Here is a 26,791-nt window from a genome sequence, read left to right as displayed (position 1 = left end):
AGGTAATCTGATTGAGGTTTATAAGGCCTTTAATGGATTGAGTAAGCTAATGTGAATGGCATTCTTCCTCTTTCTGAGACTATACATGTGAAGGGGCATAAATGCAAGTTGAGGAAGGATGGTTGCAGGACAGGTGTGGAAGTTTTCCTTCAGTCAGTGGGGTTGTTGAATGTTGGAGCAAACTTCCATTTGTTGTTATAGAAATGGGTAGTTTAAATAAATTCACGGAAGCACTAGACAAATTCCTATAAAGTATGGATGGTGCAAGTGTAAATTTTTTTTTTTTTTTTTTTTTTGGGCTAATGTTATGTAAGTTTGTTTTCTTGCATCAGTTGCCACCACTACTATGACAACATCAAAAATAGATAAAGCATACATTGTTGTTGGAGTTGCTCTAACTCTGGCCTCTATTAAAATTCAACCAAATTTCTCATGTCCACGTACTGATCTTAATCATGTAACTGCTCAACTACCACATCCACTTTGTATTCTACATCTGAATGTCTACCTTTCATCATGAGAATTCCCTTACATGGATGCAGGATCAAATAATTTAATCTATCCTTGATAGCCACCAGTTTACTCTAGGATACAATTAGCTCATTCAGATGTAGGTTAACAAATCTTGTGTTACCTATAGGTACTTCTGCTCTAGACCTCAATGTGCTCTCCCAGTGTGGAATAGTCATTGCTGAGTTATCCACACAACAGTGATCACTTCCCTGTTATCTGTCCAAACAATTACTGTTGATTAACAGTAATTGTTTGAACAGGTTGAATGTGGCGAGTACAATGTGTAAAGGAATAGGGAAAGAAAAATGCTCTTGATTAAGAAGCACATGAAATCTAAGACAATACAACCAGTTGTGGGTGAGCAGTGTACTGTTGAGTTAGTGTGGTGTGACATAAGCACTGGGAAAACGAAATTTGAGTAAGAGTATGATTACAGGCCAATTGACTGTGATAAGTATAACAAACAACTATACATGCAAATAGTAGGACAATAAATCGGAACATTTTACAATGACGGATTTTAACTATCTGGTTATTGACAAGAACCATGTGGGTTGGTCACTCTTATAGTAGCAGGGCATTTCTGGATTTCTTGGATATTTTCTACATCAGTATATTACAGAGGCAACAAGAGAAAGCAATAGTTTCGATCTGATTATCAGCAGTGACTTTCGTGAATTTGGAATCTCCAAGAAAAGGAACCACGAGGTGGAACAGTGATCATAGTATATCGATGTTGGATTTATTTAAAGATATAACTACTGCAAAGCATAAAGGGAAGGGATTTTGCTTTTGAAAAGGTGCCTACAATGGTTTTAGTTTTTTTTAAATTCTAATGATTGGGATCAAGTGATATTGTCAACAAATGCAAATTCTAAATAAGAAGTAATCATAGAAACTACTAAGCTTTTTATACCAACTGAGGGATGCTGTTCTCAAGGTTTAGACCTAAATGGATGCCAGATAATGGCAGAGAAGAAAAATGCATGGGATGATTATAAAATGTTTTTGTTTATACTCCAGCACAACCACCAGGTCAGAGGTGCTTACAACAAATCATGACTAAAATCATTACTCATTTTTAGTAGTCACAATTTACTCAGAGCATGTGCTACTGCACTATCACTCTATTATCAGGGAACAGAGAAACCCTTCAGTAAGAATAAACTACTCTACAATCAAGTTACGGAGTAGGTAGATTACAAGAATTCTCTGTCCAAGATTGTGAATAAATGAAGCAATGAATTCTTTGCTTATGTTGGCATTAGCAGGAAAGGGATGGTCCATGAGATGTGGATGGGTAACTATCAGTGATCCTGTTCAGGCTGCTAACAAACTGAATAAAGATTTTGCAACTACAATCACACAAGAAGAAATATTTTTAGAAATGGGGATAGCAGAAGTACGCTTAATTCTAACTGGAAGCTAAATGATTGATAACTGAGAGGAAAGTGGAAGAAATTAAAAGTAATTAAGTTACCCAAGCTGAACCAATTTATTCAACTATATTAAAAGAAGCAGCAGCAGAAGTAAGCAAAACTTTAGCCATAATTATGAGAGCATCCATAGATTTAGGGAATGTCCCTATAGATTGGAGATGTGAAATGTCTCACCCCTATTCATAAAGTGGGATCAGAGGAATAGTTAAAAAAATAATAATAATTAAAAGAAGTAATACAGGGTCAACCTGACAGAGATACAGTTATACAGCATGGATATATTATGGGGAGATCTTTTTACCAGTCTTATCAGCTACCATGACTAGTTGCCAAGGAACTGGATGCAAAAATTAATTTTTACATCATATATGTAGATGAAAGGCTGCTGTACAAACTGAAGCATTGTCATTAGTATTAGTGGTGGTAAATGATGTGAAGAAGCAAGCTTATATATCATCAGAAACAAAACTACATACCACATTTGTTCATTCCCTTGAATAACTTGTATAATTTTGTTCAAACTATACACCTACACAACACCATATAGAAATTTTATTGTGGAACAAACACTCTGGCTGAAAGCATTTTCACACATCTATCCTACAACCATCATAATTTAAATTTATTTTATGTCCCTTGTGTGTTGTATGAACAAGAGTAAGGATTCCATAAACGTTTAATTTGCTCAGTCCATTTAAGGTCTTAAACACTGAAATCAAACCTTGCAGGTGCCTAGTTTTACCATTGCAGTTTGCAGAACTTGATGTCTTTTGTGCTAAGGGTACCCTCTTCTGTCCTTGATGAATCTTTTGTTGCTTTTTCTGCCTCCATTCCAACAGATCCACTTTCTTCCTACAATGAGGTTTCCAGTCCTGTATGCAGAACTCAAGATGCAGCCTAATACATTCGTCCCATTGCCTCATACAATGGGACAAATGTGCAAAGTGTGTTAGTCGTCTAACGGCACCAGAGGTTTCCCCCATCTCCACGTTGTATACTCTATTTGTGTAGCAGAGAACTCTGTGAAGGCCAGAGATTTAAAAAGTGTGTGAGGAGTGGACATTTGTGTACAGCTGTTCTTCTGACCGTTTTAGCCATTAGTAACCCGGGGCCAAGTGCGGTAACCCACCATTACCGCACTTGGCCCCGGGGAGGCAGGTCAGGTACCCAGTAGATTTTTTGTACTCTGGCGGGCTCTGCCACCTAGCTTCCGAAGATTTCAGTACTAGAATATAAAAGGCCGAGAGAGGTTTATGTACGCATGGTTTAAATTTGGACATTATTTTATAAATTGTGTGAGGTGTACACTGAGAGTTGGACATAAACTCCTTTTCCCTACCGGCAAAATTCATTAATCAAAATTCCTGTACAGGTAGTTCTCGACTTTACGAGTTAATTCGTTCCTAGCGCGCGCTCATAAAGTAAACTCCTAAAGCGAGAATTTATTTTCCGTGGACATAAGGTTAAAAATAGAGGTTATGTTCTCAACAATGAAATTAGTTAGCTAATTAGTTTGTTTAAACAATGATTGATTTATCGAAAGAAATGAAAACTTAGCCTGTAAAATCAAGTAAATTATATAATAATAGAGAAATTATTTACGACTTACAAATGTTACAGAATGTTTATTCTTCATCATTATTGGCTCGGCACTCTATTTGTTGCACAAGGAGTCATTTTCTTCAGAAATTTTTCGAGAGGCATTTGTTTCCAAGATAATCTATTTTCTTTATAAATTTCACGATATAATGCATAAGCATTTTTTAACGGCACACATAAATTGCAACTAACATGATTCACGTGGAGTTACCAGTTTACGAAGCTTAAAAAAAAGGAATGAAGAGAAGATTCTTAAAATTTGTTTTTTTATACAATTGAAGATTTTAGTAAAGGGATTTTAGTTCACCATAATAACCCACACAATTCCAGCTATCGATATTTTTGCAAATGCAAGATATAGTTTACTACCCGTTTATAATTGCTTGCAGTAACAGAAAAGCCCAATAAACCGGTAAGTGCAAATTGTTTTTGTTTTATGGTCGTAACCGCCAGAAATGTGCTTTAGAAAAATATCACCAAAGTGTTTAAAATTGATTCTTATAACGGAACATATGATAACGATGAAAGTGTAGTGCATTTTATTGATTTGAATTGATAACTAATACAATTTACAAACCACGCTCATGACCTTTTATATGGCCTTAAAATGACATTTTAGAGAGATAAACAGCTTAGTTATACAGTGAAAATTTCAACTTCCAAGATCTTGAAACAAATTACCAAAAAACAATGTGTTATTGGGTTCACATTACACTATTTTAAATACGATGGTGTCTCTGGAACTGATTAATAGTGTAAAGTGGGGTACACTATATTGTATAACTACGTACATGGTTTGGAATGCAGTATTTGTGAATGTTTAACATTCACTTTTTTGGAATGAAATGTTCATATTTTCAATTTTGTTGATACTTGATACATGGGAAACTAAACCTGGGAACTTGTAAAGCAAGAACTGCCTGTATATCACTGACAGAACCTACAAGTTTGCCTAACAGCCTATCTACATGGCTCAGAAGAGTTCATGGACTGTACAGTTACTCTCACATCTTTTTCTTTCTCCACTACCACTTCTCACCAGTTTAGCTAATTTTTTTTGGTTAGGGCATCAACAAGATCTGATTTCTATCAATGACCACCCTAAAGGGATGGTTGACAGGCAGGTAACAGAATAATTATTGATGACCACTGTTTTTCATGGACTAATGTAATTGGAGTCCCTCAGAGTTCAATGCTGAGCCTCTCGCTGTTTTCAGTACTGATTAATGATATTGAAGAAGGCATAAATAAGGCACCTAAACCAGGTGCCTTATTTATGCCTATTCATTATCAAGGTTCATGTTGAAATCTGATGATAAAAAAGCTGGCAAGATGATTGACAGGAATCAGAGTATGCTACTGCAAAAAACTTAAAAAACTAGGCAGACAAGCAGATTAAGTGGCAACAGGCTTAATATGGATAAACTTCATTTGGGTAGTAGAAATCCCAGAATAACATACCAAATGGGTGGCTTACCATACCAAATGGGTAACCATGCAACGAATGTGGATGTGTTGGTTGGTATGAGTAAGTTTTTAAAGAAGACCAATAATATTGGTTGGATACAAAAGGGCTCTATTACCAAAAAAGGTCTGAGTTCAGCACAGTGTAACTTCTTGAAACTAGGCTCCTGTGAGAGATCTGAAGTGTTTGTCTTTAAATGGATTGAGTAAACTGTTTATGGCATCATTTCTCTTTCCCAGATGATTCTCATAAGGGGGCATAAATTGAAATTAAAAAAAGGATGGTTGTACAACAGACATGTAAAGATTTGCTTTCAGCCAGAGAGTAACTGGTTGTTGGAACAAAGTGCCATCTGGTGTTATAGAAGTGGATAATTTGAACAAATTTAAAGAAGGATTAGACAAATTTATTAGAGATGAACAAATGATGCAATAACATTGTAAAAAAAAATTTTTTTTTTTTTGCTCATGCTGTAATAAGCTTGCATCATTTTCCCGTACTAATACTAATTATGACAATCACTACCCTAAAAATAGATGCACCCAAACATCATGTCATCAGTTCACAGATATCGTTTTAAAATGATATCTTTAATTTTGTTAATTCCATAAGCTGAATAACCACCACACCTGAAGTTTGAGAAAAAATTGCTGAATGACTTGATCTATAGACAACCAAGGTAAGTACATCTATTTTTTGTCAGTTGTTAGTTGACAGCTTTAGCATAATATTAATTTAAAAAGTATTTTTAATTTTCTGCATATCTAACAGAATATTACATTTCATTTACAATTAGAATGGTCCATTAACATTTTTATCTGAAGTGCTATTCCACCTGCTTAGCTATCCATCATTTGAACTTATCAAAAGCATGCATACAAAGGCTCTTTATATTTTGATAATTCCTCATTTGAAGTATGCTGAGCTTTCCATTGTGCTTTTCACTAGAAAAGCTTGGTTGCTTTTTCCTTCTGAAATTAATTTTTATTATAAATAAGAGTAATTGAAATTAGGAAAGATATGTAATAATTGTTTTAAAGGGACATATATTGAGAAACATGTTTTGAAACAAATTACTGAATTTTAATTCTTAAATTATTTATTACAGTGCCTGCTCCCAACTGTAAGACACTATCTCATTACATGGAAGGACTGTTGGATTTAAAATTGGAAACAACTGGAAACTCTGTATATTCTCTATCTTCTAGGCCCCTTCCTTCCCAGACAAACTCTCAGTCAAATTTAAATTATGGATATAGGTTAGTTGCCGCAATTGATTTATGTTCCATATAATCAATAAGAATTCTGAAAAATTGCTTTTTGCATCTATATATACTGTATTAGGAAATTAATTGCTTATATTGTAATTTTATTTCATTTCTTTATTTGTATTTGTTTTAAAGTAAAACTACTTTTTCAGTCTTGGTTTCAGGAGTATTTATTTATTTATTATTTTTTCCCCCCAATGAAAATTACAGACATGAAAGGAATTAGAACTAATATTACTTAGTACCAGGCATGGGTTGAAGGCTGAGAAAACCAAAGATACCTTCTGATATCAGACTAGAATTTCTGCAGATTGTAGTTTTCTGAAAATAATATGAAGAAAGAAAACAGGGGCAGAAAGGATAAACGAGGAGGAGAAGTTTTTTTTCTGTGAGTTTAGAGTTGGATAGTGAATGGACATTGACTATGGCATGTGCTTTACTGGTTTGGAAGAGGGTGAGGGAATTAACAGCTGCCAATTCAGAAGAACAGTGCCCATGGATGTATCTATAGAAAAGGTATACAGCAGAAACTGAACATCTGTGAAACAGAGTGGAGAGACTTTAAGAGATGGGCCATTAATTAACCTAACTGCTCTCTTTTGAACAGTCTAGAAACAAGAGAGGTTTTGGGAGGCACCACCCCAGACATAGGAGCAATATTCCACGGTAGGGAATATTGCTCCTATGTCTGGGGTCTTAACACATGCCACAACTAATCAGCAACTTTTTTACCTTCCAATTTCAAACTCACAGAACCAACTTTTCTTCTTCCTCATTTATTCTTTCCACTTCTGTTTTCTGGAACAACCTCCCTTCACATGTTTTTCCTGAAAATTACAATCTACAAAAGTTCATGCTTAATGTCAACAAGTATCTTCTTTTGTCTTCTCAACTTTCAACCCATGCACGGTACTAAGTCCCGTGCATGGGTTGAAAGTTGGGTTCAAAATCCTAATATATTTTGTGTTTGGAGCTTTTTATTTTAAAAAAAAGCTAGACTGGAGAAAGTAGTTTCAAAGAAGAAAGAAAGTCAGAGTTTGAAGTAATTAGTGGAAATGGGAGAAAAAAAAATTGAGGCAACAGATAAACTGACAAAATGGGGAAGAGATTTTTAAGCCAGAGGGAATCAAAAAGAGGAGATCTGTGACTTAGGAATCTGCGACTAGGAATATGAGAACAAACATATACACAAGTATGAAACAAAAGGAATCATATAGCGAATACTTTGAGCAATCTAGATTAGTGGTTGAGGAAAATAATTTTAAATTAAATACAGTGAAACTTCTTTTAATAGATACCTTGTGGATATTCAGGCTTGTATCCCAGCCTGAATTATTAGATAATGCATGTTAAATGACCTCTCCAAAATGGACACTGTCTAATAACGATGTGGACACTTTTTAATAGGTGTCCTATTTGTATTTTCATCCTCCCTGAACTAGAAACTTTTAAGGGTAATTGACACACATTCTCTTATTTTCATAGGTCAATGGGATTTGCAATGAAGGTGAAACTTGACTTGTATTGCCATGATGAATTCTCATAGAATAGATGGCACAAATGTTTTTAATAGGATCATGGTAAGGGATATTTACAAACCAAACTTATTTGGACAGTCTAATGAAGTTCCACTAGTGCACATCTCTTGAGTAAGACAATAAAATTGAAAAAATTAGAGACACTGTTGCCAGAATAAAAAAAAATTAAAAAACCCACAAAAACAGTACTGTCACAAGATGTACCTTACAAATGAAAAGGAAAAATAAATTGTTTTGCCAATGACTTCAGCTATTCTTGCCATACCTTAGTTCCTCTTCTCACGTAAAGCACTTTTTTTTTTTCTCAAACAATGGTCCATGGATTCCTGGGTGTCTAGAGATGCTTCAGGGAGGCCACAGATATGTCAGAAATTTGTTATCAGTATTTAAAAACTAAAAAAAAAATCTTAGATATTAAATGTGAGGTCTGCAAAAACATTTTCAAACTAAAAAGGGGTCTGTGAACAGTTTTTCGAACTGGAAAGGGTCCTTATGCTACTAAAGTTTGAGAACTGCTTGTCTAAGATTGATTTCATCAAAAATACATCTTCAGTTACAAAGGAAGACAGTTTTTATGGTCCATCACTACAGCTAGCAACCACAATAGCTTAAAAATGCATATCTTTGTCAAGTTCTTCCAATATATATATATAAACATTACGTACCCATTCTTGTTACACATAAGTGTTATGGAGTGTTACACCTTGAGTGCTGATATTTCGAGGCGCCTCCGTAGCCAGGTGGGCAGGAGCAGCAGTGCTTAGCACACGCTTCTTGATTAGACCGGGGATCGAGCCCGTGACCACCAAATACGGAGGATGCGGAAAGGTCAGGGAATGACCACCACATATCCCGGAGCAATATGGCCTTAGTTGCTAATGCTCCCAAAAACCAAAATAACAAACAATAACAAGCTGATATTTCGCATCAAAATGGAGGGGAAATTATTTTTTCTCTACCATTCTTTAACCTAGAGAAACTGGAACAAAACCCAGACTATACAACACTTAGGTACCATCACTGGGGCAAGGAGGAGACACACTCAGAGCCATTTAAGGAAGTTATACATGGTCCTAGTTTCATACCAATTCTCATAATTAATTATGGTTGGACACTGTTTACAAATATGTTGTTTTGTAATTTAACAACTGCACTTATCAACTGGAATGACATTCTGGACCAGTCCAAGCACTGATATTGAGCATAACTATGGGCAGGGTTACAAGATGGTTTAGGTTGAAGTAGGCAGTTTGATTTTGGGAAGTTTTTTCCTGATTAAAAGAAATAACTGGACAAAGGTATATTAGTTTTTTGTTCAATTGCACTTCTTTACAGAAATTCACAAAGGCTTTTTGTTTTGTTTTTTATGATCTTTCTTTCCTTTTCTCTTGGGTTGGGGTCATGTTGATTGCCATAGCCAGCCTTATTGTTACAACACACTACGGCTTATTCATCTGTTTTAACTTGTTCCTAAATCTATGTACTATGCCCCCAGATTACTCTCATAAATTGACAGACCTCTGGAATGAAAACACCCTTCACTGATCACTAATTGTCTGTCCACTGCACAGTTGTTACTTGCACCCTCCCTTCCCTCACTATTATCAACAGTGCCAATACTTTCTAGGTAAGTATATGTCAAATTCAAAAGCATCACCATATCAACCTTTCAAGGTTCTCAGTTTCTAAGACAGATCCATTAAATTTTACCCAAACTCAAATTTTTTATTTATTTATTAATTTTATTTTTTTGTCATTCACTTAGTACAGCAAAATTAATTATTCACTTATCAAGATAACTCTCCTTTCTTCAGAATAATTCCAGCATTCTGGGACTTTTTATATTTCCAATTTGAAGAAATCTTTTAGTGGATGTGACACCACTTCACAAATGCATTTTTCTTTTCTTAATTTGACCTGAAACTTTTGCCCTCTAAGTACTCTTTCAGTAGAAAAAACAGAGGGAAGTTACAGGATGGGGAATCGGGAATATAAAGAGAATGTGGAAGAATGCCTTACCTTGATTCAGTCAGTGTCTTCACAATCAGGATAGCCAAAGGATGGGATATCCTTAAAACTGGTTTCAGAGGTTTTTTTATGAAATAGAGTAACCAGTATTCATTGTATGGCTCTGACTCTAGAAAATCATCATGTATAAACCTTCAGCCTGAAGACCATTGTTTTGGCATCAAAGTGCTGACTATTGAATGCAGTACCAGGTTTTTGCAGATAATGGAACCAACACTGGAGTTATCTGACTGAGCTTTATATGCTCAGTTAGATCTTAACTGACAATGACCAAGTGTCAGTCATTTTTAGTTATTTAAAAGCATTAAACTTTTTTACTCTTATTTAAAATACACCTTTTTTTTATGCATCTTTATCATTATACATTGTTGGCACAGTGACTTAATTCATTAACTTATTTTCTACATAACCTGGTTTTGGTGCTTTGCCTTAGTTGTTAATGTGCCAATAAAATCCAAAACAACAAGCCAACATTGATGTTAAAGTTCCAATGCTAATTCACTCTATTGTTCTTTACCTATATCACATGATCACTTTACTGTAACAGAATTGACTGTAGCTGCTGAGCTTCCTTTGTGCACTTAATTTTCCATGAATTTGACCCTTCCCAAATGATTTGTGCTATTTGGATACTAAGACTAACAGGCCAGATTCCCTGTACTCTATACTCAGTCTCTGCATCTCAAGCACTTTCACACCTTCTTTGGATAGGGAAACATAATACAGGAACTCACCAACTTATGTCATACACAACTTTACGCAAGCTTTTGCCAGCTGGTGTAAACAAAAAAAATATGGAAACATATTTTGCATCTGTAAGGATAAATGGAGGTATTGTGAAAATATCGTAATGTGAACCCAATAACGTTTTTTTTTTTTTTTGTAATTTGTTCGAGGTCCTTGGAAGTTAAATTTTGCTATATTACTAAGCTATTTATCTCTCTAAAAGGTCATATTTATAATGGAAATTGCACTACCCTTTCATTGTTATCATATGTTCCCGTCATAAGAATCAGTTTTGAACGCCTTTATGATATTTTTCTAAAGCACGTTTCTGAAGGTTATGATCAAAAAACAATAAAAACAAATTGCACTTTCCGATTTATTGCGCTTTTCTGTTAGTGCATCTAATTACAAAAAGGTAGTAAACTTGATCTTATTGCATTTGCAATAATACCAATAATTGCAATTGTGTGAGTTTTTACGCTATTATGGTGAAATGTGTTCCCCTTCACTGAAATCTTCAATCATATAAAAAACAAATTTTCAGAAACTTCTCATCGTTTCTATTTATGTATTACAATGATGAAGGGAAAGTGACCAATGGAAAGTGCAAGTGCTGGCAGTTCCAGGAAACAAAACAAAATTGATTTAGAAATGAAAATGATTAATTAAGAAGTACGAAGCAGGACAAAGTTTGTCATCTATTGCAAGGGAATTAGGTCTCGCTGCTTCAACAGTGAATACTATCTTAAGGGACAGTGCACGTATAAAAGAACATGTCAAAGGATCAACGCACTTAAGATCAACAGTGATCACAAAACAGCATTCAGGTGCTATATCGAAGATGGAAAAGCTATTAATAATATGGATGGAAAATCAGATTCAGAAGCGAGTTCCCCAAAGTCTAATGACCATTCAAGCAAAAGCAATAAGCATTTATGAAGATATTAAGGATAAGTATTGCGAACTCCAACCCAACTCTGTGGCAAGCAACGGGTGGTTTAATAGGTTCAAGTATCGCACTGGTTTCCACAATGTTAAAGGATGCGGTGAAGTCGCCAGTGCCGATTCTGCAGCTGCAGAAAAATTTTGTGATGTGTTGGAAAAAATTATTGATGAAGGCAGCTATTCAACGCAACAAATTTTTAATGTTGACGAGACTGCTCTGTATTGTAAAAAAAAAAAATGCCGGATCGAACATACATTACCAAAAAGGAAAATACAATGCCAGGTTTCAAGGGGGCAAAAGATAGGACCACACTCTTGCTTGAGGCTAATGCAGCAGGAGATTACAGATTAAAACCACTGTTGTGTACCATTCTGGAAATGCTCGTGCATTTAAGGGCATCAATAAAGCCACCCTACCTGTGCATTTTTGATCGAACCAGAGAGCATGGATAACAATATCTCTCTTTGAGGATTGGTTTTTCTCCCGCCAAACACCACTTTATTCATCCAACCTTGAGCTGACAAAGCTCAAGCTCAAGATGAACCAAATGAGGAGCAGAGATGCTTCGTCGCCAGAGAGATGGCAATGGCATTTTGTGAAATTGCATCGGCAATGGCTAGGTTTGAGAAGATGAATCCTGACAGCGAATGATTATTAAAAGTTAAGAAGGGCGAATGATATGCTTGCTTGCTACAAAGAAATCTAACGTGAAAAGAAAAAAGCCACTGTCCATTAATATGTTCTGTCGTAAGGTTGAGCGGCCGACCCCCCCCTCTAAATCTCCACACCCTTCAACCTCCGCAGCCGTGTACTTATCAGCTGAAGAAGTGTATTCTGGCAACAATGCTCGAGAGGTAAAACTTACTAACATTATTCCTGTCTCCTCTCTTTTTTTTTGTAATTTTATAATTTTTTTTAATTGCACGCTTTTGTAATTTTTCCTGCACATTAGATAAAAAATTGAGTAAATACAATTAATAGTTCTATTTATGTGTTTGTCGAACATTTCTTTTTTGATTCAATCAATTCAGCGAGCACAGTTGCGAGTGCTGCATAAGCATAGGGGAAATTCTGACTTACGTAGCGTCCATGGAACACAAGCTTTACGTAAGTCGGGGAGTTCTTGTATAGTGGATCCCACTTTACAATTGGTTCACTGTACAATCAAATAACTTTATGATGGACTCTCCGTTCACTATGCAATATGTGGTAAGTGCCGGTAATTGTGATCACGTTTGGAAATTGAATTTTAATTCTATTAAATGGTGATTCTGATAAGCGAAAACAGGAGAAATATTATCCTTAGTATATAAAAGTATATATATAAAAACACAAATTTACACTTTATTACCTTGTCAATTAACAAAATTAAATGATACATGAAAATCAGAAGAATATTTTCCACAGGTTAGCAAAATAAAAATTAATTTATGCTTACATGTATAGCTTAATTACTGTTGTAATATGTACATATGATAACAATGAAATATACGATACATTGTTATCATATGAACATATAACGATGAAAGTGTAGTGCACTTTAATGATTTGAACTGGTTTTCTGAAATTTGATTCTGTAAAGCGGCTGATTCTACTAACCAGTGACCATGTTAAAAGGTCACTGGTTAGTGACCCTTTACGATGGGCTGCTTGGCTTAAGATTTTCTCGGCCGGACCATGTGGTCCTTCCTCTCAGCCAATAGCAGCCTTTATAAATGTGTTGGCCACGCGATTTTTTTTTTTCTTTTTTTGTTGTGCTTTAATCAATATGTACAAATTTTCATTATAAAAGTCGCCTTTTAAAGAGATAAATAGTTTAATTATATAGCAAAAATTTCAACTTCTGAGGTCTTGGAATGAATTACCAATTAATGTGTTATTGGGTTCACATTACAATATTTTCATGATACAATGATGTCTCTGGAATGGATTAATATCGTAAAGCGGGCGGGGGTACACTGTAATAATGTTTTTCCACTAAACTAGAAACATGTGCTGATGTCCTCTTATTTCATATTGACATGGGTTACTGTGACATCCAAATTATTGCTCTTTGATAGAGCCTACAACATAATAATAACATACAGTTTTAACAAATTGTATCAATCATATGAATAAAATAGTCCAGGTTAAATTTGTACTTCCCTCCTACTGGCCACAAAACATTAATAGTTTTATGTAGCAGAGGGGGGGATTTTTTTTAAACACTTTCCTGTTTAAGTATTAATTATTTGTATTATTTTGAATAATTTCCATTAAATTAGGAAGATTTCTGCTCCCCCCCCCCCCCATTTCCTTCAACACATGCATGGTACTAAGTACTACAGGTTTTGATACCTTTTATGTTTGGGGTTTTCATTGAAACACACACACAATATAAAAGAAAAATGAGTGTTGTCTACCAAAATATTGATTAAATATGAAAAATAGCACCCTTAAAAGGAGGTCCTACTAATAGTGCTCTTTAGGACTAATCTCTCTCTGAAAGCATAACAGAAGTTTACTGTAAATGTGCCATAAATCCTTAATTCAAAAATATGCTTATATGAAATTCTCTTTTTACAGGGAAGACCTCAACACATCAGTAACATCTGCTTACCTTGCATCTGACCCAAAAGTTAAAATTTTATCTAGATTTTCTCACAGCTTAGATAAACAAAACGACTCCGAATTAAACAAGAAAAAGGTAAGAATTTTATGATAAAATCTTGTTTACTGAATTTTTTTATTAAAATAATATTTAATACAAATACTAGATGGTGTGACATGTAAGGATAGATTATTTTGTCAGCAAGTGTATTTGTAACCCATCTTTAAATGCTTGGTGTAGATCTACATATTTCACTGAAATTTCCCTCATTCCTGTCAATACTAGTCTTTACAAAGAAATAAATATATCCACATGTTTCCCCCCCCTTTTCCTATCCTAGTGGGGGTGGTAGGTTAATTTTTTTTTTTTTTACATACTATCATTTAAAAGCTTATACATATTTATGAATATTTTTCACAGACGTTGGTAATACAAAGTCTGTAAAAAGTACATTATCATATTGATATGACCATGCCTATGGGTGCCACTGATATTTTTCTAATATCTTATTGTGGAGGAGGGCAGCTATCCACATGCCTGTGGGTAATCAGGGTCATAAATCACTCCCGATTGAATGTTTTTGTTTGAAATTATCATTAAAAAATAAATAAAATAACAATCACAAAAGTGTTCTTTTTTTGTATCATCCATGTTTGTCCAAACAGCAACAGATTTATTTCTATTGAGTTTCCTTCTATGGCATTTATTTTCTCTTAAAGTAAACTTCAGTACTTCTAATGCATAAATATTAAATGTAGGAGAAATATGTGGACAAACTTGTATTATAATATACAATATAATTCAAAGCAGAACTGGATGGTCACTTTTTTGGTGATGGAAAGGAAGTATGAATGATTAGAAATTTTTTTATTTCTGTTGAAAGATGCAGAAAAAATCCTGGTACTAGACCTCTAATCCCTCATCAGGCCTGAGGCCATCTAGACTCTTATCTTCTTTTTTGTTGAGGTATTACCTATGGTCTTTCATCTCTGAATAACACCCCTCATACTGGATTTTGGGAGGTTCAGATGAATAGCAGTTATGTGCACAGAAAGGTTACTGATGTGGCTTCCAGCCACTATATCCCATGTTGAAAATCTGTTTGTCCTTGGCTCATACTTCTAATTGCTATATATATATCAGTTCAAAATAGTAAGAGGAAAGAGAATAGAGAATTATATTTTTTGGCTGTACAGCTTGCAGAACATGCAGCAATATAATGTTTCGTGAAGGAAAGGCATTGTTACCATGCATGGTCCGTAATAAAACTTGCATTGCTATCAAAATTATTATGACTTCAGAAGTTTTTCTAAACTAAAACTCATAAAAAAAAGAACTTCGTGCAGTCCTGTTTCAAGAGCAGCTTAGCAACTTGACTGTTTTATCAAAATGATGTTTCCAGCAAATCAGACTATAGTAAAATTATAACCAATTTCATGTTAAGTAATGCTTATAAGATTTTATTAGTTCAGAATATCATCTATGCCAATTTCTATACTTAACTGTTTTAAGAAACTGTTATTTAATAAATCTTTGGAATTGAAGTAATTTGTTAGAATGAAATCTTTATTATCCGTACTGGGAAGTATGGATAATAGAGATTAACGACTGGGAAGACTATACTGGATAATCAAAAAGAATAGTTAAGAGAATCTTTTGATTTTAAATTGTACGGGGGGAAAAAAAAAATTAGAACTATTTACAGTAGTGTGTGTTTTTAAATTTAAAGTGTAAATCCAGAACATGTAAAAATTAGCTTAAAATCTTAAACTTAAAACACACTAAACTATTGTATGCAGATTTACTATAATAAATTTACCAACTTACTGTGCTACACTATAAGCTTGATAAGCAATAGAAAAAGTGCTTCTTATACAGAAATAATCAGTCATTAAAGGTTGCCTTTTCTTTCAATTATTTATTTCAAATGAAGTCACATATTTTACAGATGTAGAGTATGTTAATGAAGTCAGTATTGTTCTAGAAATGTCTGTACTGTCTGTCGCCTCCAGAGAATGAGTAAATATAGCTTTCCCCCCCTTTTAAATCAATAATTCATTTACGTCAGGAGTTCCTTCCCTTGATGTGAGTACCTGTGCATGTTGAGGAGGCCTCACACTGATGTCTTTGGTCCTTCAGACTAGCATCACTGGGATTCAACACCTAAAGCCTGGCTTCCAGGGTAACAAAAGAATCTGGAGTGTTTCTTCCATGAGTGGCAGTGCACACCACTGCCACCTATGGAAATTTGGAAAGGGGAATTCCTGTGATGGAGGGGCCCGCCCACCTTCAACACACCACCTTGCCCCTTGCTTTGACAAGAAACAGTAGATCCTGGGATAACTCGACCAAGATCATTTGGCGAGTGGGTTCATGTGCGAGGATCAACTGTGCTGAAGCTATGCTCCTACTCTCATGATCCAAGGGACAGGATTCAGGCTAGTGGATATATGGGTATGGTGCTTGGGTAGCCCTGGTGTCCCATTCCCTAGTGCATTTATTGTTTGCCAGGTAGTGGGAGTCCCTTTAGGCTCCATTTGGGCAAATAAAAATCCACATGAATCCTTATGTAACTACTACTTCTGGGACCCCAATGAGATCCCTACCAGAATGTCGATGACAATGCAGATAGCATCAACCGAACAAAGAGACCAGAACTAAAGAGTTCTGGTCTCTTTGTTCGGTTGATGGTCTTGGTTAAGACCATCAACCAAACAATATCTTGGTTAAGGTCTCCTAGGGCCAATCATACATTAGGTCAAACTCTCAGAGCACAGTTATAGGACATTTAAAGTTGAAGTTATTTTCTCACTATTCTCCATTTTGATTTACCTCAGCATCATGCCACTTAAACTTGGTACACAGTATTTCTTGTTTCTAAATACCAAAAGATTAATTTTTAAGAAAATTTTGATATTTTAATTAAAGACAATTTTATTAGATAATTTCCCTACATAATTTGCATTTCATTAAATGATTTATTCTCTTTTTAACCATACAGCAAGAACTAATGGCAAGTATTGGAAAGAAACTGGAAATCTTAAGGTCTGAACAAGTAGCTGTTAGAGAAGAAATGGCACAAAATGAACAACTTGGGTGTGAAATTGCCTGCAAAGTAGAGAAACTTGCCAAATCTAATGAACTAGCAAAATATCGACAACATGTTGAAGAACTGGAAAAAATCATTAACCTTCTACTTTTGCTCTCTGGAAGATTAGCAAGGGCCCAAAATGCTCTTTATAATCTACCAATGGATGCTACTGAAGAAGAAAAGGTATCATTATTATTATATATATATTTTATTATTTTTTTTTTTTTCTGTTTGAGTATTAAACCTCACAACTACACTGAACAGCTCATTTTAGCATAAAATCTTCCAGTTTTGAAAATAAGGTTAGTCTTGCATTAGCATGTTTAATTTTAGTTACATTAGATAAATTTTAGCTCCAAAAAAAAAAAAAATAATAAATAAATAAAACGTTTAAGAATCATTGATAATGCAAAGGTTAGTATAAATTAACATTTTATCATACAAACATTTAAAAATTAAAAAAATATATATTTTTCAATTTTTGCCAACACTTAATAAAAAATTGTAAAATACATGGATAAACAAGGTTGTTTATTTTTCTGCTAACTTAACTTTTTAAGTCAGTAGAAAAGGCTGCAGAGTTATATTTTAATGCAAGTTTGAATACAGATGCCATGCATACAACTTTCAAATTACTAAGTTTTCTCTATGGCTATTGATATTTAATGTAATTGTTAGTTGTTTCCTAGCATGGAATTATAATGATGTGCCAGAATGAAATAAACCTTCATTTGGCTGTTAATGGCATGTACTGAAGAATGGGTTTTGGGGTGGGGGATACACTTGTGAAAGGAAGATAGAGCATAGGATAGAGCATGAAAGGAAATTAAGATATTAAATATGACTGGAGATTGGAGAAAACTGTGGCCTGGTATTTCTCTGTACAAATCGCAAATCTGCCCTACCATGGAATATTGTCCCCACATCTGGGGTGGTGCCCCCAAAACCTCTTTCAGGCTTCTCGATTCCATTCAGAAGAGGGCAGTTAGGTTAATTAATGATTCTTCTCTAATGGAGTCTCTCTGCCGCATGCCTCTTCTACAGAAATTTCCATGGGCACTGTTCTTCTGAATTGGCTTCTATAATTCCCACTCTCTCTTCCAAAATAGTCTGAACACGTGCCACCACCAGCCAACATCCATTTACTGTCCAACTTCAAACTCACAGAACCAACTTTTCACCTTCCTCGTTTATTCATTCAACTGCCGTTTCTGGAACAACCTTCCTTCATACGTATTTCCTGAAAATTACAGTCAGAAGTTTAAGTCCAATGTCAACAAATATCTTCTTTCGTCTTCCCAACCTCCAACCCAAGCACGGTACTAAGTACTTTAGGTTCTAATACCTCTCGTGTTTGGGGGTCTACATTTTGACTGGAATTTGTGGGTTGGTCACTCACACACTAGCAAGGCTTTTGTGGATTTATTGGATGATTGTTTTCTACATCAGCATGTTAAGGAGGCAACTAGAGGGAGTAATACTCTTGATTTGATTATCAGTAGTGATTCTTCATGCATTAAGAATCTGCAGATAGAGGAACCACTAGGTGGCAGCGATCAGTGTGCTGAAGTGGGATTTACTCAAAGAGGTAACTACCATTAGGGGTAAAGGGAAGGGGTTATTGCTTTCGTAAAGGCAACTATGATGGTCTGAGACAGTATTTAAATTCTATAAAGTGGGACCAACTGATGTTACAAACAGCAAATTCAAAATGGGAAGCATTCAAAGAACTTATCTTGGAAGCTACTAGGCTTTACATACCAACTAAGAAATATTGTTCAAGGTTTAGGCCTAAATGGATATCAGATGAACTAATGAGACATATGGCAGAGAAGAAAAATGCTTGGGATACATATAAATTAACACGTGACACAGAAGCCTATGATAGATATAAGCTGATCTGTAATCAAGTTACAAAGGAGACTAAGCAGGCGAAGGCAGATTACGAGAAATCTTTGGCAAAGGATGCAAAGAAAAACAGTAAAGAATTCCTTTCTTATGAAACTCTTGAAGGAAGGGGATGAATCAGATTATGAAACTCTAGAAGGAAAGGGATGAATCAGATTGGTCCACTTGATATCGATGATTCAACTGTTCATGATTCTGCTCAGGTAGCTAACAAACTAAATCAATATTTTGCATCGACATTCACACATGAGGCGTTATTCAATGAGGGGAATGCCAGAGGTGTATGCAACTCTGGCAGTAAGCTAGATAATCTTGTAATAACTGAGAGTAAAGTGGAGGAGAAATTGTTGAAGATAAACACAAGAAAGGCACTTTGAGTGGATGGAATCTATCCAGTTATATTAAAGGAGGCAGCAAAGGAAGTAAGCAAACCCTTAGCCATAATTATGAGAGCTTCCTTGGATTCAGGGGAGGTACCCATAGACTAGAGATGTGCAAATGTGACCCCAAATCACAAAGGAAGATCAAAGGCTGACACAAGTAATTATAGACCTGTGAGTTTAACTTCTGTTCCAGGAAAATTAATGGAGGCACTGGTTAAGGAAGCACTGCAGGATCATCTGGACAAGACTTCAGTTATAGCTCGGACACAGCATGGTTTTGTTAAGGGGAAGTCTTGCATGACCAATTTGATTGGATACTATGATGCAGTCACAAAAGAACTGGATGCAGGGAATAACTTTGATATTATATACTTGGATCTTAGAAAGGCTTTTGATACTGTTGCACATGGAAGACTGCTGCACAAATTGGAGCAGTGTGGCATTGGAGGCAAATTGCTGCTATGGATAAAGGGGTGGTTGAGGGGGAGAAGACAGAGAGTGGTAATCAATGGACACTGCTCATCGTGGACTAATGTTATTAGTGGAGTCCCTCAGGGTTCAGTGTTAGGTCCATTATTGTTTTCTGTATTTATAAATAATATTGATGATGGTATATCAAGCTTAATATCCAAGTTTGCAGATGATACAAAAGTTGGCAGGGTTGTTAAGGACACTACTGACACTATGCTGCTGCAACAGGATCTGGAAAGATTGAGCAGAGGGGCTGAGAGATAGCAAATGAAGTTTAACATTGACAAATGTAAAGTACTACATATGGGAAACGGCAACCCCAGAGCAACCTATCAACTCTGTGGTACTACACTGACAGTGGTAGAGAATGAAAGGGACCTGGGGGTGGTTGTGCAGGCAGATATGAAGTTCTCTGAGCAGTGCAGACTGGCTGCCAGAGTAGCTCATGGTGTATTGTCAATGATATATAGGAATTTTTCTAGCAGGGATAAGGAGGTGATTATTCTCTTGTATAAGGCAATGGTCAGGCCACACCTTGAGTACTGTATACAGGTCTGGAGGCCTCATTTCAAGAAGGATGTAGAGCTACTGGAACGAGTACAGAGAAGGGCAACAAGGTTAGTGAACGGAACAAAGGGTTGGTCTTACGAAGAAAGGCTTAAGTTTTGCAAATTACAGTGTCTGGGGACTAGGCACCAGTGAGGTGATCTGATAGAGGTGTATAAAGCCTTGAATGGTTTGAGCATGCCGAATGCTGATGGGATTCTGCCTCTTGCTCAGAATAATCACCTGAGAGGGCATAAATTCAAATTGAGGAAAGACAGATGTAGGATAGATGTCCGGAAATTTGTCTTAACCAGCGGGTAGTTGGTTGCTGGAACAGACTTCCATCCCTTGTTGTGGAAGTTGATAGCCTAAATAAATTTAAGGCTCAGCTGGACAGGTATTTCGAATGAACGGAGGAGTGAAGTGGAAGTTTTTTTTTTTTTTTTCTGGCTGATGCTGTATAAGCTTGCTTTATTGCATCATATGCCTCTACTAATGCTAATACATAAAAAAAAAAAAAAAAAAAAAAAAAAAAATTAATTACCTAGGGCTGGAAGAGCCAGCACATAATATACAAAGAAGCATAGGGATAAACTACAAAAAAAAAAGCCTAATGTTGGGGAGGCTTGTGTGGTTGATTTACTTGAATCACAATGATGATTTGATTAACAGAGAACGCCTTGAATTTGGAAAAAAAAAAAAAAAAAAAAAAAAAAGAAGAAAAAAATGCAAAACACTGAAGAAATGCTAACCTGTGTGTTTAGAAATTAATATCCAAGGGTATGTCAGAAGTCATTTAAAACATGCAACAGCTAACTATGCTGAGAAAAATGAGAACATACAAATTAGCAGCAGAGTTAAATGGAGTCATAAAAAAGCATAATATGAATGTTATCAGGTTTTGTATAAATATAAAATGAGTATGTAGATATCAGTAGATTCATATTTTAAATTAACTCAACCACCTACAATTGAAGCTTCATTATCTCTGAAAAACTAAGATAATAATAACAAATGTTCATTTTGTTTTATTCTACAATTTTCTTTCTTTCATAGTTATTAGTAATTTTTACTTATCCCAACCTTTTGGATATAAAGAAGACCTTTGACCACCCATTGCCATGACATACTTCAAGACTTGCATTCTCTGAGACTCCAAGTCTATTGTCATGATTAATTCAAAGTTTTTTTCCAAGACAGACTATTCCAAGTTTGTTAAAAAAAACTATATTCTCATAGGGAACAGTTCAAAACAGCACAACACTGCCTCTTCCAAACACTGTCCAAATATACATGCCAACATATCCCCATCTCCTTGTCACTTGCCAAATGTATTCAAGAGAATTTCTATTAACAAAATTGACCAGTAGATTATACATAATGGCTTCTCTCTTTTATCAGAAAATTAGCATTAGCAGAGGCATATGATACAAGAAAGCAAGCTTATTCAGCATCAGCCAAAAAAAAAAAAAAAAAGCTCCCATTTTATCCCTCCCTTCATTCCAAATACCTGTCCAGCTCAGCCTTAAATTTATTTAGGCTATCAACTTCCACAACAAAAGATGAAAGTCTGTTCCGCCAATCAACTACCCGCTGGCTAAAGGCAAACTTCGCACATCTATCCTGTCTTTCCTCAATTTAAATTTATGCCTTCTCAGGTGATTATTCTGAGCAAGAGGAAGAATCCCATCAGCATTGAGCATGCTGAAACCATTCAAGGCTTTATACACCTCAATCAGATCACCTCACAGGTGCCAAGTCTCCAGACACTGTAATCTGCAAAACTTAAGCCTTTCTTCATAAGAGCAACCCTTCGTTCCATTCACTAATCTTGTTGCCCTTCTCTGTACTCATTCCAACAGCTCTACACCCTTCTTAAAGGATGCAGAGCTGTCGGAAAGAGTCATTACTGCCATCACTTATGCAAAAAATGCATCTTGAACCCAAACTCTGGCTTGAAAAAATTTATTATCACTTTTCAAGAATATTCAATTACTAGAACTTCACAACTTTTTAAAACACACAATGCACATAAGCATGTTCTGTGCGAAAAGACTAGGCAGCCTTAGCCATCTCTACATTGACACGGAGTGGTGCTGATCAATACACCTTATTCCACGTGTACTAAATATGTCATGTCCTATTTATATTATTGGATGTCATCTATAACTATCTTTGAAAAACATCTTGTACTGGCCCAGTCCCACTTAGTATAGTCTCTTGAGATAGTTCTAGGGGTTTTAAGAATATTTCCAGTCCAAAGCCTTTATGCAGAGACAAATGAATCTCGACTGCATTTTAGAAGAAAAATTCAACTGCTCAGTTATGGAAGCCAAAATCCAAACCATTTCTTTCTATCCCATTTCTCGCACCTTTTTGATCCACAATAGATAATTACCTATAGAAACAAGCCTAACGAAATCAAACTCACATGAATCAGATTACACAGAATGACAAGTTGCAACATTCAAGTTGATAACATATTCCAAAATATAGAAAACGGAAGGCATGCAATTTTGTGATAATCACTTCCTGACAAACCTGAATATCTAACAGTTATACACTGGACATTCATGTTTCATCACAAGACATCCAACTGATGTTTTCTTCTCTTCTAACATATGCTGATGGCTCAAAAGTGGATAAGTCTGTAGATGCTGCACTGATTCTCTCCACCATCTAAATGCAGTGTTTACACTGCTAAACAGCATAGGTTCATAATTGATGCTGCCAACTCTGACCAATTATAACTTTATAAATTATAACTGTAAAGTATAGATCAAAATCATTTCACTTATGTTTATAAAGTTATAATTGGTCAGAGTTGGCGGCATCAATTATGGATAGATTTCCTGACCACGGAGGCCTTTTTAATCAGCATAGGTTGGCATTAAACAATATCAGCAGTCAGTCTATAGCCCATAATAAATATCACCTCTTTAAGTTACCTTAGTGGGTAACTGCTGTAGAATATAAATTTCCTCATTCTACCTTGAAACTAATAAGATTTCAATTGGCTTATTTCAAAGAAAATAAACATGGTTCACATTTACCTGTGCATACCTAGCAGCAAAGCAACCAGTTCAACACAGACATGACTCTCTTTCAGAACCCTGTAATACAGCAAATAATAAATAAACACTAATCTGGTAGACTAGAGGCACAATATGACCATAGCAGTTCTTGCACCATTAAGCATCAGCAACAAGTGGTAAACCCAAGTAAATAATAAACCACAAGAATTAGGACTCTAGCTCCTGGTGATTGACACAAAGAATATCCTTGCTTGGACACACCCAGCTAACACATTTCAAAAAAGTAGGAAGTGACAAAGGGAACAGACAGAAAAATCAACCTACCTCTTCGCTTTGCATTCTGTATTCCAAGTAATTCTCACTAACATTATATCACCTAAGTGTTATTCTCACATAGGTGATATGTTACAGATTCAATTCATGCTTTTATGGATTTGAAGACTACATTTTTGAATCTGTAAATTATATCACCTAAGTGAGAATGATGCTGACTTTGACTTTTTAAAAAGAATCCAATTGTACAAGTCATTTTAGTACTTATTACATAATCCACTCTCTCTGATCATGGCAGGGCATAACTTACAGCCAAATTTTGCTCCCCATTGGCGCTTATGTGGCACTAAATTTTAGCAGCAAAATTTAACACCACATAAAGGGTATGTATGATGCTGAATTTTTAACGATCCAAGTAACTTTTGATTGTCCAGATTAAAAATTCTTCAAACCAATTAATAACATTAAAGATTTTAATACTTTAATGTGACTACTGGTTATACAAATGTATTTCATGTGACGGATAGTTATTTTTTTATTTTTTATAAATATTTAAAATAATTTAATATGAAATGTTAAAAATCTAGGTTACTCAGCCCCAGAGTCATGCAGTAATACGTAATATGACAAAAATCTTCATGATTTTAAAAGAGAATCCACTAGTTTTTGAATTTATCAAAATTTAGTTTTTAAAGTGTAATATATTTAATTGCTGACATTTTCAATAATGTCTTTATATGGAAACCAAATTAATGAAACTGTGTGTAGAGTCCATGATAAAAGGAACTCAAGTGGGGTTTAGTCCTAGATTATAAGCCGTATATTTTCAGATATACTGAAAGTTATTTACTTATTTTTATTTTGTCAGTTTTGTCTATTGGAGAAGCGGAATAAACTGAGTGACCAACATGCAGAAGCCTGTCAACTAAAAGAAAACACTGATCGGCGTAGTCATCAGGTATCTACATTTTTGCAGCAGTATTTCACACAAGAAGAATATAGTAATTATGAAAATTTTATAAAAACAAAGTCAAGATTACTGATGGATGCTAGAGAAATAGAAGAAAAGATAATCTTAGGAGAGGAACAATTAGCTGCTCTATATAACAGCATGGAAGCACATCCAAAAAATTGTCCGCCAGCTGAGATTGCAGCAAACTCTCGTACTAAAATAGACAGGACTTGAAAGCATAATATGGGGAGGACGAATGATTTTTGAGGTTGTTTCTAATGTCTCATACTGCTTGGCCCTAGATGTCTGCAGGTTTTCAGACCTAGCTGCCAAACTGTAGTGATGACAATTGTTCTCATTGTTATTACCACTAGAGTATATATATATATGATACTAACAGCAGTCAATGATCACTGACCAAGTGTGCCAAGTTCTGGTCACTTGTTTCATTCATCAAACCCATCATATAGTTGTCTTCCTCTTAAAGTTTCATATTATCAGTTATTTATCAATGTATTTGTCTCATATATACACACACCCAAACATATAATTTAATTTTTTAATAAAACACCACAATGTAATGCAGTAAATACAACAGTCTGCATTTTTTTAATCCAAACTGTTGGTCTGATAATGGGAACTTAACAATAGCATTTAATTGTGATGTCTGAGTGATAACTGAAGTGGACTGAAACAGCTGCTTTTGTTTATAAGAGGACCTATGTATAATATTTGTTGCTTACAAGATACAGCAAATGTAAAATTTCAGAAGCATGTTGTGTAAAAGTATTTTTGGAGAGAATTGTTTTCTCCCAGCAGAAAGCCACTGGCAATGATGTTTTTGTACATTAATAGAATGTACCAAGCTGAAACTGGTTATTTCTTGTTGTAACTTGTAGCAAATCATGTTAAATATATGTTGCGCTGTAAATATGCACTCTGCTTGCCTTAATCTGTCAAAGCTGATAGCGAATAAAGAGAAGATAGTATAATGTTAATGGAGTATGTTGATTTATTTGAACACGACATCACATAAACATTTTTTCTTATTTTCAGTTATATAAAAACATGAATCATTTTGCAATAGAAATGGCACTTCCAAAAACTTTATTATAAGAATTGTATTGGTCTCAAAATATAAATAAATGAATAGAGTAAGATATACATACAGGACGTTCTCAAGCATTTGTAATCTGATTGTTCAAAGACTGGGCACACATTTTATACCATAGAATCAACATATTAATTTACAAGAGGTATATGTAAGCTTATATAAAAATTAAATGAATAAAGCAAATTCTTGAACTTATTATTGAAATATAGAAATTAGTTGATCTTGTCATTTATATCACATTGTCCCTTGTAAGTACAATTGTAGGACCACTGAAGTGACAATGAGATTTGCAACCTGACAATGTTGGTTAAATATAGGACCATGCTGAAAAAATGTGAGTTAGATCAGAATGTGTATGCTCGTAATTCTGACCAGATACAACAGGAGGGGATTATATGCTAAAAGTCTTGTGGATTAACTGAAGACTTGAGGGACTTTCCAAGGATCTAGAGAGGAATTTTTATCACATGATACACATTTGTACATAGGAGGAATCTATTTTGTACAGTATGCATTTAAACAAAGGCAGTACAGGGGTTTTGCCAGTATCATGAAGGATATCTTGAGGGTTCAGATAAATTGCTAGTTAGGGGGAGAATGGTAATATAGACACATTTATCTGATGATATTGGTCAAAGTAATGCTTTTACACACACACACACACACACACACACACACACACACACACACACACACACACACACACACACCCCTCAAGAATTTGGATTTGCCACAAGAGCCAAGGTTGGCAAGATGTTCTAAGGATGGCAATGTTTCAAATGAACAGGATGATAAACCTAGGAAAACTAGCCTAAATAACTTCAAGGGGTGTGTGTAAGGGTAGTAATCTGTGGAAGAAGAGTCTTAACTGTGCCTAAAGTCACAGGGTGTTGGTCATTAAAATGG

The 26,791-nt window shown here is 35.1% G+C and overlaps 1 protein-coding gene across 2 annotated transcripts in view; it reads left to right on the top strand.

Annotated features, from left to right (window-relative positions):
* LOC150090548 (uncharacterized) overlaps positions 1 to 25,769 on the top strand; it is a 449,422-nt gene extending 423,653 nt beyond the window's left edge. For both annotated transcript variants that reach the window (XM_090371399.1, XM_090371407.1), the window contains 4 exons: positions 6,125 to 6,275; positions 14,088 to 14,208; positions 17,114 to 17,386; positions 24,688 to 25,769. In XM_090371399.1, coding sequence (XP_090227525.1) covers positions 6,125 to 6,275; positions 14,088 to 14,208; positions 17,114 to 17,386; positions 24,688 to 25,005 — 863 coding nt within the window. In that variant the 3' untranslated portion in view covers positions 25,006 to 25,769. The remainder of the gene's footprint in view (positions 1 to 6,124; positions 6,276 to 14,087; positions 14,209 to 17,113; positions 17,387 to 24,687) is intronic.
* The last annotated feature ends 1,022 nt before the right edge of the window (positions 25,770 to 26,791 follow it).

Source organism: Mastigoproctus giganteus, chromosome 1, assembly GCF_048544385.1.
Source record: "Mastigoproctus giganteus isolate SK-2022 chromosome 1, ASM4854438v1, whole genome shotgun sequence".
Classification (NCBI taxonomy): domain Eukaryota; kingdom Metazoa; phylum Arthropoda; class Arachnida; order Uropygi; family Thelyphonidae; genus Mastigoproctus; species Mastigoproctus giganteus.
This window is presented reverse-complemented; position numbering and strand designations above follow the sequence as displayed.